Source organism: Scyliorhinus canicula, chromosome 7 (assembly GCF_902713615.1).
Source record: "Scyliorhinus canicula chromosome 7, sScyCan1.1, whole genome shotgun sequence".
NCBI lineage: Eukaryota > Metazoa > Chordata > Chondrichthyes > Carcharhiniformes > Scyliorhinidae > Scyliorhinus > Scyliorhinus canicula.
In genome coordinates this window covers 175533309-175546809 of record NC_052152.1, presented here as the reverse complement: position 1 = coordinate 175546809, position 13501 = coordinate 175533309, and the positions used below count along the sequence as shown (strand labels likewise).

General features: G+C 44.0%; 1 protein-coding gene across 11 annotated transcripts in view; it reads right to left on the bottom strand.

Annotated features, from left to right (window-relative positions):
- Positions 1-13501, bottom strand: part of LOC119969567 (tumor protein D54-like) — a 101508-nt gene that overhangs the window by 20532 nt on the left and 67475 nt on the right. For 3 of the 11 annotated variants that reach the window (XM_038803341.1, XM_038803338.1, XM_038803344.1), the window contains 3 exons: positions 13100-13126; positions 11864-11908; positions 11503-11551 (listed from right to left, as the gene is read on the bottom strand). In XM_038803341.1, the coding sequence (XP_038659269.1) occupies positions 11503-11551; positions 11864-11908; positions 13100-13126 (121 nt within the window). The remainder of the gene's footprint in view (positions 1-11502; positions 11552-11863; positions 11909-13099; positions 13127-13501) is intronic. The other 8 variants (XM_038803339.1, XM_038803345.1, XM_038803340.1 and 5 more) reach the window with 4 other exon arrangements.

The following is a 13501-nucleotide window of genomic DNA, read 5'->3' as shown; positions in this document are numbered from 1 at the left end:
TTTACTAACAAGTTTCTTGTGGCAAACCCTATCTGTCCAATGGCTTTGAACTGTCCTAGCGAGAGTGGTCCTTGCTAATAGGGTCAGGTCAGGCCAGGGAACTGATGCAGGCAACCTCCAGTGGGGCCTGAGTGCAAATCCCTTATGCACTTGCAGAAGAACACAAACAATGATGCACATTACCACGGTCTGTACCTTCAAATCATCTTAAACTCAGCAAATAAGGAGGCTTGGCTTCACTAAATAAATAATTCCACACAACACGATGGAAGGCATTCTCCGTGTGAAGACATGCATAGTCCCTACAACGTTTCTGTGGTGGTCACTTTTAAGGATACTGTCATGGACAGATAGATGCATCTATGACAGGTCGATAGGCGAGGACGAGATCAAGTAAGTTTTGTCCTCATCAGTTCACTTACCACTTGCTATTTACCCAGTCGAGCACATACATCCTTTAAGACCTGGCCACATCGGTCAGTAGCGGGATTGCAGCGTCACTGTTGGTGATGGACCAATCAACCAAGGTACATTTGCCATTGCCACCTTGTGCTTCCTTCATGTGGTATTCAACGTGGAGGTGTATTGATTAATCAGCGAGGCGGATGCAGTAAATGGGAATCAACAGGAGGTTTCCTTGTACAAGTTTATTCTGATGCCATAATACTTCAATGTTGAGGACACCCAGGACAACTCCCTCTCAACTGTGTATACCACTGAGCTGCAATGTCTGGTGGGTCTACCTTGCCAATGAAACCGGACATACCGAGGGATGATGATGGAAGTTTGTGGGGCATTTTTCTAAGGTATGATTTTGAGTATGAATACGTCAAGCTGTTGCTCAACCAGTACTGACAGTTTCCCCAGTTTTGGTATGAACCCCCAGATGTTAAGCAAGGGTGACTTTGCAATGTTGATGGGGCTTAGCTGCACCACTGTAAGCCAGATCAATGCCAGGTGGTCCATCTGGTTTCATTCCTTATGGACCTTTCTGTAGCAGTTTGATACAACGGAGAGCAGTTAAGTATCAACCAAATGCCGACGGGACTGTTATATGTAGGCCAAGCAAGGACAATAGATTTTCTGTCCCAATATCAAAGCTAAATACTATGGATGCTGGAGATCTGAACTAAACTCGTTATTTCTGTCAGCATCTGTGGGACGAGAAACAGAGGTTACATTCGAGTCTAAAATGACTTCTATGGAGCTACTTCTTTCGAAGAAGTCATATTGGACTTTAAAACATTAGCTCTGTTTCTCTCTCTAGGTGTTGCTAGACCTGCTGTTTTCCCAGTACTGTTTTTATTTCAGATTTCCTACCCTAAAGGGTACCCTAAAGTGAACCAGTTGCATTTTTACAACAATCGACATGGTTTCATAGTCACCATCCGAGACTAGTTATGTTCCAGATTTATTCATGGAATTTAAATTCCACCGCCTCCCATGGTGTGAATTGAACCACTGTTGCCAAAATATTAACTCAAGTCTCAAGATCACTAGTCCAATGGCATTGCCACAATGCCACCATCTCTCTTATACAGACCCTGATTGTTGTCAAGTTGTGCTAAATGCTAATTAGTTAGTATATGTCAAATATTCACAATATTCAACATAGCTCTTTCATCCAGCAACAGAAACACATGATCAGTTGTGCACTTTTAGGAAGAGGGTTGGGTACAATTTATGCTAACCCTCCACACCTTGGAAAAGCGCTCTAAAGTTCCTGAACAGAGCATGACTCGTGGGAGCATAAAAGAATGGTGGCAGAGCACTGAGAACAAGAACAGACTGAGACCAGTGGGGAGATAAAGCATGTTGGAAGTACGCATTTGAAAATAATCTGAGGTGTGGCGTCACAGCATAGTTGGTAAGTGATTGGTTGGTGAACATTTTTCCTCTTCCCTCCTTAAATTGAGAAATTACATTTTTAAATTGGATGACAATGACAGTAAGTGTATGAATAAGAGTGGAAGTTTAGCATAAGAAGCATTAATTTACCGAGACAATGGGTTTATCTGTGGTGGGGTGGAAAAAGAGATAAAAATATTACACTAAGGTTACAGTTTAACTAGTTAAACAACTTAATATAACTATTAATAAGTGCTATTTCTAAACTGGAGACCTATTTAGTTAAATGGAACACAAAATGGCAGGGGTGATGTGTTGTAGCTGTAGCATGTAGGAGCTAGTTGACACCTGTGTGATCCACAGCAATCTGTAGCTCGAGGAACCTCTGGTCAGAGTTGCTGAGCTGGAGTCTGAGTTTTAGGCATGGCAATGCATCAGAGGGGAAAAGTTACCTAGATACATTTTTTTCCCAAAAGACGGTCACGCCCATTAGGTTCAGTGTTGCTGAATTGGTCTGTGCTTAGGGACAAGGGGGTGTGACTACATGTGAGGCAGGTATGGCGATCCAGATAACAATTGAGCAGGCTCTGCTCTTCTCCAACAGTAAGAAGTCTTACAACACCAGGTTAAAGTCCAACAGGTTTTATTTTGAATCACTAGTTTTCGGAGCAGTGCTTTGAAAGCTAGTGATTCGAAACAAACCTGTTGGACTTTAACCTGGTGTTGTAAGACTTCTTACTGTGCTCACCCCAGTCCAACGCCGGCATCTCCACATCATGGCTACCTTGTCCAACAGGTTTGGTGTTCTTTTGGGACGGAAATCTGCCAGCTTTATGCAGTCTAACCTAGGTGCTTGCAGATGTGGTTCATTCTTACTGCAAATGGCCTAACCGGCCACTCAGCTCAATGGCATTTAGGGGTGGGCAATAAATGCTGGCCTTTCCAGCAACACCCAGATCACATGAACGAATAAAGAGGGGGGGGGGGGAGAGAATGTGTTTGGTGGGTTGATACTTTATACTGCAACTAAGGAAAGGTGAAACCAAAAATTGTGCTTTATTTTCATTTTATTTCAAAAAAGATGTATAAGAATGCCTTCGCAGCCATGTGTAACGAGAAGACAGTGATCTACTTTTTGTTCGGGACAAGCTGTATGAATATAAAGTTAATTGACCTCAAGAAGACATCTTTCTACCATGAATTTTAAAACTGAGCAGATAGCAGTCCTGCAGAAGGACAAAAACAAAGGATACTAATTTGGTTTCACAGACTAGGGTACAGAATTTGGGGATCACTTTTTGATTGTGAGCCATAGTTGAGATATTATGTGCATAGAGGAAGACTTAATGGTCTATTCTGACATGGGGGATCAGAAAAGCATGATCATATCTTCACCCTCCACCTGCAATATTTACAGAAGACATCATTCAATAACCTTGGCTGATTTTCCCGCCTGCTAATCTGACAGCATTAGGGTAATTGAGGAAATATTTGCACCAAGTTCATCCATTTAACTCAGGTGTTCACTACACCAACTAACTGGCTGATGTTGGTGCGTGCACGTGTATTTTTGATAATTGTGCAAGTACAAAATTCTCCACAGATCTAATTTAATGCAAAAAGTTAACAGTACCCTCTAGTTATTTGTACCAAAATCTGGAGGGCATAATGAAACACAGTAAAGCCTTTTCCACAATTTGGAACACTACGAATTGACCAGCAGATGGCAATAATAATGCAAATCACCACTGTATTTAGCATTGTACAGAAAGCTGGTGGCCATTTTGTGTGTTGCAGCAGCCATTCAGGATCCTACTGAAGATGGGAACCTACTTGCTGGATGCCATTTAAATGCTGCCTTGGCAGGTTCATAAATATTAATGTACTGCAATTTATGTTGATATCCCAATTCTAAAGTTCATAATTATTATTCCCCTCTCTCACAATTATACCACTGACTATTTTGACAAGGAACACACACAATTCCAGAAAGTCTGAAAATGTGCATTTAAAGTGCTATATTAAGAATGAATGTCTAATTAATAATTTTACAGTCAGGTTTGAATATGCAATTTAATTGACCTAATTTTGGCATTGTCCAACCAGAATTGGGGGGCATGGTGGTTGGCACTGCTGCCTCACAGCACCAGGGACCCGGGTTCAATTCCAGTCTTGGGTGACTGTGTGGAGTTTGCATTTCCTCCCTGTGTCTGCGTGAATTTCCTCCGGGTGCCCCAGTTTCTTCCCACAGTCCAAAGATGTGATTAGGTGGACTGGACATGCTAAATTACCCCTTAGTGTCCAAAGATATGTGGGTTAGGTTTGGGGGTTACAGGGGAGTAGTAGTGTGCTTTTTCAGAGGGTTGGTGCAGGCTAGTTGGGCTAAATGGCCTCCTTCTGTTCTTTAGAGATTCTATGAATAAGTTCCATTTATGGATTGGTCTTAGGTCAGGTTTTTTAAAAACAAATCTAGGTCGGAGACTGGACTGGGGGCACAGTATATCAGCCCTGTAAAACCCATGATGGTGACTGATTCTCACCGTTGGTTTTGGATTTCAATTATGCCACATTGGTAAGACCATAATACCAAAGCAAAATACAGCAGATGCTGAATATCATCGGTTCATCTTGAGTTGCTGCTCTAATGCATTTCCGGGCAATCTGCTATTAAGCTGTATAAGCAGAAGCAAGAAACAGGTCTGCAGTTAGTTGTCTTGACTAAGAAAGATTTCAAGAGATGTCGGAGGGGAAGAAAAAAAACAAGGAATCAGAAAAGGCGACAAAGTAAAGCAAATAAACAACTGTTAATCAGAGACTCAAACTCCCAAGTTAGAATCAGTTCAACAGTAACAATGTTAAACCCAGAGAGATTCCTGAGAATTTTGTTCAAGGTCCAAACTGACGTTTCTGATTATCAGAAAGATGGCTAAAATTCTCAGAAACCGGAGGCTATTTGCTCAATTGCACTTTCAGAAACATAATTGCTGACACTGTCTACCCCCTGGTGTGATAAATTCATGCCAAAAACGTGATGGATATATTCCCTAGTTTTTTTTTCCAGAATACAACTCCCTGGCAGAAGATACTGGAGTATCAGGTCCTAGTACACTGCCTCACCTATTATTAACCTAGTCAATGTGAATGTATGCACCTTTGGTTAACTCGCCCACTGATTTTGCTGTTTTCCTTCAAAGAAACACTGGCTAAGTTTTTCTGTTAAATAACTGCAAACAAGGAAAAACTCAACTGTTACTACTTCATGAAGCAAATGTTCACAACTCAGATAGATGTCCAGGAATGAAAATCATTTTAATATCCATTCAGAAGATATATCATACAATATGTGCAAAGGGACTACTATGAAGTAGTCCGTAAATAAAATTATTCAAAAAGAAGCTGGTTTAAAACGGCACGTTAGAAAGAAAGTCTCGGTGTTTTAGCCAAAAAGTCCATGATTTCATCAAGGAATATTCAGTACAAATTATTATCACTGTTGTTCTTGTACTAACATCTAGCCTGCACAGAAATTTGTTAAGAGTACCAATCATCATTTCTACTTGTAAATGTTAACCATCCCCCTTTGTGTCTGGATTTGATGCACTGGTGCTCAGCTGAGTACATTATCCCCTTCCTTGATGTTCACCAGCTGGAATTCAGCTTTGCAGCCAAGAGAAGCATTGCAGCTAGGTAGCATTCAAAATGTGTGTAAAAAGTCTCAACCACCATTCAGTGAATTTAGAAATTCAACTTGTATTTGCCGTTACACCAATTTCAATTTTACCCAAAACAGTAGAAGCTCACCAATTCAGCCAGCGAGTTCCAAATTCAGACACAGCTAGAATCTCTAGCCTACACTGTCACTCAGACAGAAGCAGCTCAGCCACTTAAATATTTCAGACAAATCCTTTCCAAAGCAGTTTAGAGGCAGATCTGGAGAACATTTTTCAATTGATACCCAAGATGGAGATTTTCATGTTTGATTATTTTTAAATAAAGTGAGTTCTGGTGATGCTGTGTGCACAGTTTGAACAAAGCCAAATTCTCTCAGATTACATTAGTAATATTGTAGATAAAACTATAAGGCCTCTACTACTCAGGAAACTCGATCTAGTAATAAAAGTGTGCACCTGTAGGCATGACTACACAATAAGTAAATTAGCAGACAAAAAATCTTAGAGATGCTTCTTAGAGACAGGACAGTATGGCAATATTCAAATAATGAGTGTGAATGTGCATTGCAAACTTGTATAGATTAATTATGAACATACTAGATATAAAATGTTTGTGCAATATTATTTATGTCAAGTCTCCAACAGGCTATTTCCTGGGGTTTCCTCTGGATACAAAATTAGCATTTGACAAAAACAGGAAGGTGCACCCTTACAGAGGTACAATAAAGTTCAGAGGAGCAGTATCACTGAAAAATATACATAATTAACTCTCTAAAATACTGGTTAAAAATCCTGGAAAACAAAAATAGACGGTTCGAATAGTATTTAGTCACCTTAAATTAGTAGCCATAATAGAAAAGTGAAAGTTTAAAAAACAATTCCAGGATTCCAATTCAATGAAAATGGGATTTGATGGGGTGGCATGATGGTGCAGTGGTTAGCACTGCTGCTGGCAGGGAGGACCCAGGTTCGATCCTGGCCCCGGTTGGTGTCCGTGTGGAAAATGCACATTCTCTCCGTGCCTGCGTGGGTCTCACCCCCACAACCCAAAGAATTGCAGGGTAGGTGGATCAGCCTCTTAATTGGAAAAAAGAATTGGGTACTTTAAATTTTAAGAAAAAAAAGGAAATGGAATTTGGTTTATACGGTCACACTAAATCCATAGTCCTGGCAAGGGTATTTTTTAGTAAGGATATTCCTGACCATCATTGCAGCTCACCGTTTACTCGCAAATACTTTACAATGATCAGTTCCGAGTTGGGTATAAACCATGAAAACAGAGAGGCTCATTTCACCTTGTCGAAATATACCTTTCGTCACAGCTGAAACCTTGCTGAATGTCAAGGGGTGGTTTCCTTATTTAAGGAATGACGTAAACTGCATTACAAGCGGTTCAAAGAAGATTTACTAAACTAATATCAGGACTGGGCAGATTATCTGTAAAGGAAAGATTGGGCAGGCTAGGCTTGTATCTTCTGGATTTTAGAAGATTAAGATTTTAAGACCTCAAGGGATCTTGATAGGATTGAAGTGGAGAAACCCCACAGGAGCAAGGGGGCAGAAGCCCCCCACCAGAATAGTCACCTGGAACGTAAGGGGACTTAACGGCCCAGTGAAGAGATCTAGAGTCCTCACCCACCTTAGAAACATGAGGGCCGACATAGTCTTCCTCCAAGAGACGCACTTGAGGGAGCGGGACCAACTGCGGGTAAGAAAGGGCTGGGTGGGACAAACCTATCATTCCTGTTATGGGGCAAGGGCCAGGGGGGTGGCGATCCTGATTGGCAAGAGGACAATGTTTAGGGCGACAAAGACGGTTACGGACCCAGGGGGACGGTATGTCATGGTCAGCGGGGCCCTGGATGGGGCGCCGGTAGTTCTAGTTAACGTGTACGCGCCCAACTGGGACGACACGAGCTTCATCCAAAAGACCATGGCAGAAATCCCGGACATAGCGACGCACCGACTAATCATGGGGGGGGACTTCAACTGTGTACAGGACCCAACGACGGACAGATCAAACCCCAGAACGGGGAAAACCTCAAACATGGCAAGGGAACTCAGCCACTATATGGAGCAGATGGGAGCAGTAGACCCCTGGAGATTCGCCCACCCGGGGGAGAAAGAATTCTCTTTCTTCTCCCCAGTACACAACGTGTACACCAGAATTGACTTCTTTGTGGTGGGGAAAACGGTGCTTCCAGAGATAGACAAGGTGGAATACTCCGCAATTGTGATATCAGACCACGCTCCACACTACATGGATGTGCGGCTAGAGACGGGAAGGGCCCAGCGCCCCAAATGGAGGTTGGACGGTGCCTTACTAGCTGACAAGGCCTTCAGCGAAAGGATAGCGCAGGCCATAGCGGAGTACACTGAGATCAACCAAAACGGGGAGGTCTCACCCTCCACGTTCTGGGAAGCGCTTAAGGCCGTACTAAGAGGGGAAATCATAGCCTACAAAGCGCAAAGAGATAGGGAGGAAAGGGTGGCTAGGCAGAAGCTGGTCGACTCCATACTGGAGGTAGACCATAAATACTCCGAGGCCCCGACTGTAGAACTCCTGGCGGAGAGAAAAGAATTACAAAGGAACTTTGACCTGCTCTCCACCAGGAAAGCAGTACACCAACTCCGCCAGGCACGCGGGGCCCTATACGAACACGGAGACAAAGCCAGCCGCCTGTTGGCCCACCAGCTGAGAAAGCAGGCAGCCAGCAGAGAAATTGCGCAAATCAGAGATACCAGAGGCACGTTGGAAACAGAACCAGAGAAGATTAACAAAACCTTCAAGGCCTTCTACCAAGAGCTGTACACCTCAGAGCCCCCAACGGGGAAGGCTGGGATGAACCGGTTTCTTGACGGACTGAACATACCAGTTGTGGGAGAGGGCAGAAAACGGGATCTGGAAGCACCACTAGCACTGGGAGAGATCATGGACAGCATTAGCTCCATGCAGGCGGGGAAGGCGCCGGGACCGGACGGATTCCCGGCGGACTTCTACAAAAAATTTGCGACAGCGCTGGCCCCGCACATGCGGGAGATGTTCACAGACTCGCTAGCTAGGGGCACGTTGCCACCCACGTTAGCACAGGCCTCAATCTCGCTGATACCTAAGAAAGACAAAGACCCAACGGAATGTGGGTCATACAGACCCATATCTCTGCTGAATGCAGACGCCAAAATACTGGCCAAAATCCTAGCCAAAAGGCTAGAAGACTGTGTACCTGAGGTGGTCACAGAGGACCAGACGGGCTTTGTCAAAGGTAGACAGCTGACCGCGAACATCAGGCGCCTGCTGAACGTGATAATGACCCCCTCCGGGGAGAGAACACAAGAGGTGATCGTCTCCCTGGACGCAGAAAAGGCCTTCGACAGAGTCGAATGGAAATACCTCATAGAGGTACTGGAGCGGTTCGGGCTTGGAACAGGGTTCACCGCTTGGGTAAAGCTCCTGTACAACGCTCCCATGGCGAGTGTACAGACCAACAATACCAACTCCCAATACTTCCAGCTGCACAGGGGCACCAGACAAGGATGCCCACTGTCCCCGCTGCTGTTCGCACTAGCAATCGAACCGCTAGCAATCGCGCTCAGGGCAGCAAAAAATTGGAGGGGGATCCGAAGGGGAGGTAGAGAGCACAGAGTCTCACTCTATGCGGATGATCTGCTCCTCTATATCTCGGACCCACAAAGCAGCATGGACGGAATCATCGCGCTCCTGAAAGAGTTTGGAGCCTTCTCGGGCTACAAACTCAACATGAGCAAAAGTGAGATCTTCCCATTACACCCGCAAGGGGGGGGGGGGGGGGCAGCACTAAAGGGGCTGCCGTTCAAACAAGCCCGACATAAATTCCGCTACCTGGGGATCCAAATAGCCCATGACTGGAAAGGGATCCACAAATGGAACCTCACCAGCCTGACGGAGGAAGTTAAAAAGGACCTGCAAAGATGGAACACACTCCCGCTCTCCCTCGCGGGGAGAGTTCAGACGATCAAAATGAACGTACTGCCCAGGTTCCTCTTCCTGTTTAGATCCATTCCGATCTACATCCCCAAGGCCTTTTCAAAGCGCTGGACAAACTCATCATGGCGTTCGTATGGGGGGGTAAAAATGCTAGGATCCCAAAGAAGGTCTTACAAAAAACAAAAACCAGGGGAGGGTTAGCCCTCCCGAATCTACAATTCTACCACTGGGCAGCAACAGCCGAGCGAGTAAGGGGATGGATCCAGGAGCCAGAAGCTGAGTGGGTGCGTGCGGAGGAGGCCTCCTGCATGGGAACCTCCCTCCGGGCCCTCGCCACGGCAGCACTCCCATCCCCACCCAAAAAACACTCCAGCAGCCCAGTGGTGACAGCCACCCTCCAATCCTGGAACCAACTGCGGCAGCAACTTGGCCTGACCAAAATGTCGAACAGGGCTCCCATCTGCAACAACCATAGGTTCAAACCAGCACTGACCGACGCCACCTTCAAAAGGTGGAGGCAGGACGGGGGGACACTGACAGTCAGGGACCTATACACGGACGACAGGATCGCAACACTGGACGAACTGACAGAGAAATTTCAGCTAGCTGGGGGGAACGAGCTACGGTACCTGCAGCTCAAAAACTTCCTACGAAAGGAGACAAGGACGTACCCACAACCGCCACGACAGACACTACTGGAAGACCTACTGGACGCAAGTATCCTAGAGAAAGGGAACTGTAGTGACATGTATGACCGACTGGTAGATAGGGACGACACCGTACTGGACGCAACAAGGAGGAAATGGGAGGACGACCTGGGGATGGAGATCGGGTGGGGACTCTGGAGCGAAGCACTGCATAGGGTCAACTCCACCTCCACGTGCGCAAGGCTCAGCCTGACGCAACTAAAAGTGGTACATAGAGCCCACTTAACAAGAACCCGTATGAGTAGGTTCTTCCCGGAGGTGGAAGACAGATGTGAACGGTGCCAAAGAGGCCCGGCCAACCACGCCCACATGTTCTGGTCCTGCCCCAGACTCGTGGAGTACTGGACAGCCTTCTTCGAGGTAATGTCCAAAGTGGTGGGAGTGAGGGTGGAGCCATGCCCGATAGTGGCGGTCTTCGGGGTTTCAGAACAGCCAGATCTATTCCTGGGGAGGAGGGCGGATGCCCTTGCCTTTGCCTCCCTGATCGCCCGCCGTAGAATCCTGTTTGGCTGGCGGTCAGCAGCACCGCCCAGAGCTGCGGACTGGCTGTCCGACCTCTCGGAATCTCTCCAAATGGAGAAAATCAAATTTTGCCATCCGAGGGTCGGACGACGGCTTCCACAGAACGTGGGAGCCATTCATGCAACTGTTCCGGGACCTATTTGTGGCCAATGTACAAGAGGAAGAATAGTCGTGGGAAGGTAGCGGGAGGGGGGGGGGGGGGGGCTACAGGTTCGTTACGGGGGTTCGATGGCTAGCTAAGGCCCAAAACCAAGCTAAATAAACATGTTGAGGGGGGGAGGGGGGGGGGGGGGGCGCAGTTACTACTACGAAGATGCTTACCTGTAAATATGTATGTTAATTTTTGCGTGTTTGTTTTTTTTTCTCTCTCCTAACAATTTGTAATTTGTTCAATATAAAATACGAAAACTGAATAAAAACATTTATAAAAAAAAAGGATTGAAGTGGAGAGGGTTTTCCTCTTATGGGAGAATCTAGAACTAGGGTTCACTGTTTAATTTTAAAGGAGTCGTCCATTTAAATCAGAAGCTTTTTTCTCTCGGAGGAGTCCATGCCTTTGGAACACCCTTCCTCGAAAGGCTGTGAAAGCAGAGTCTTGTTTTGAAGGCAGAGGTGGATAAACAAGGGGTAAGCAGGAGGTTACAGTCAGGTCAGCCATTTTCTTATTGAATGGTGAAGCAGGCTCGAAAGGCCGAGTGGCCTGCTCCTGTTCCAAATGCAACTGATTTGCTCTACAATTAGAAGGCAAAATTGAAACATTTGGCTGGTAGATATTGCTTTCATTTCATACCTTTAGATTTCCAACGCTTTCTTCAAATGACTTAAAGGTAGGCGATTCCCTGAAATCAAAAATACAAGTTTATGAATGATAATAAACCAACTGTATTGAAATCTCAGTTGCTGATAGATCAACAAGTACATGTCAACTAGTAAACTAAATAACTACATTTAATATAAATCATAAAACTATATAATTACAGTAAAACATGAGGAATGATGTTGCTAAACTTGGAAGTATACAAGACAAAGCTTGCAACAAAACAAAATGCTGCACTTTTGGGTAATTAAAGAAGTAGGCATTACCAGCAATGCAGCAACTAAACAGAAAAGGGAAAAAAGACTCTGATCAAGTTAATATAGTAATACATTACCTCATAGCAGGCATGCTTATTGAATGCCGGATGGAGTAGCTGCTACTTGGAAGCATTAAGAAACGAACAAATAGCCCACGTTATAAAAATAAATAATTGCCCAGTGGGCAAAATTATCAAACTATGAACAAGTATGCATCACCTTTTCATGACAGCAAACATTTCTAACAGTAATTTTAGAAATACAAGATCAAAAGCTACATAAAGAAAAACCTGTAACTCATATGACCAAGTTAATTCTTCACACTTTGAAGTAATAAAATATTAGAATTAATTTCCTTTAATGGCAAGAATGTCTGAAACCTATGTTAACTAAGATAAAGATAACCAATATTCAAAAAAGACGACAATTTTCTCCCCTTCATTATATTCCCCATGACATGCCCAATCTCAACTGTATGGGGAACATGACTAGTTTCCAGGTCTCTGCACATGAGCATTGCTCAGTAAACTGGCCTGCTGACTCGCAAATCAGTTAGAATCATCTGGCCTCAACCTGGTGTCTTAAGAATCAGTTCAAATTAGACAAGTAATGTATCTAGGAGGGGAAATAATTAATGATACATTCTTAGAACAAAACATTAGCACAAAGCTGTTTTGATTTTGTACTGGAGTGAAAGTTGCACGAGACTATTTCCTCCAGGAAATCATCTTCGGACAGACTATTAAGTAGTCTTTCAAATTTAAATGGTTCAGAGGTGATCAATGTGATTTTTTAAATGACACAACGATTTGGTAGGGTAGATACCGAGGAACTATTTCCTCTAGGAGCAAAATTCTGCAACTCCCAGCAACCCCCCCCCCCCCCCCCCCCCCCCCCCCCCCAAACAAACCCAAAATAATGCTGGTCAATTGAAATTTTCATGGCTAAGACTGACAAATTATTGTTTTTTAAGGGTTTCAAAGAACATCAATCAAAGATAGTTACATGCATTTGAAGTAAAGATCATGATAGAACAGGCCCTAGGGCCCAAATAGCCTATTTCTATATTCTGGTGTTGGGTCAGGCTCCAAATCAAACTCAAGACTAATTTTGTACTAACTGCAACATCTGTGAAATCAAAACTTCAGATCAAAGTTGGAGTTATTGTGAGAATGTGTCCTTAAACTTGAATTTAGAAAAGCAAGAGCCAATGGTGAAGAAAAAATAAAAATGTAAATCGCCATTTTATGAATACAAAAGGCTCATGTCAGATTTGAGTCTGTGCCCCAGGAAAGTCTATACATTTATCTTACCTAAAGGACTGAGAAAAGGGGTGAGACCTGAAACAAGGCAATAACAAAAAGATAGGTCAGCCAGAACAGATAGAATTCAGGCCAATAGCACCACCAATTTGACTACAGAAAACAGCAAAAGCGTCATATATAATTCATTTGGTGATTAATGTTCATAAAGTCTTATTTCAGGATTATGAAATACCAGAAGCGTACTTCTGAATCTATCAGAAAGCGTTTGGCTGCCATATTGAAAATATACCCCAAAGAGGATTAGAATGAAAGTTCGCAATCCAGGATTGTTCCAATATCAAAAACAGAACTTTTCAGTTTTAGACTTAGAAGAAAATCAGGCTTAGAAAAAAAATCTAAACAACCACTCAAAAACATAAAAATATTCACTATGGGCAGAACGGTGGCACA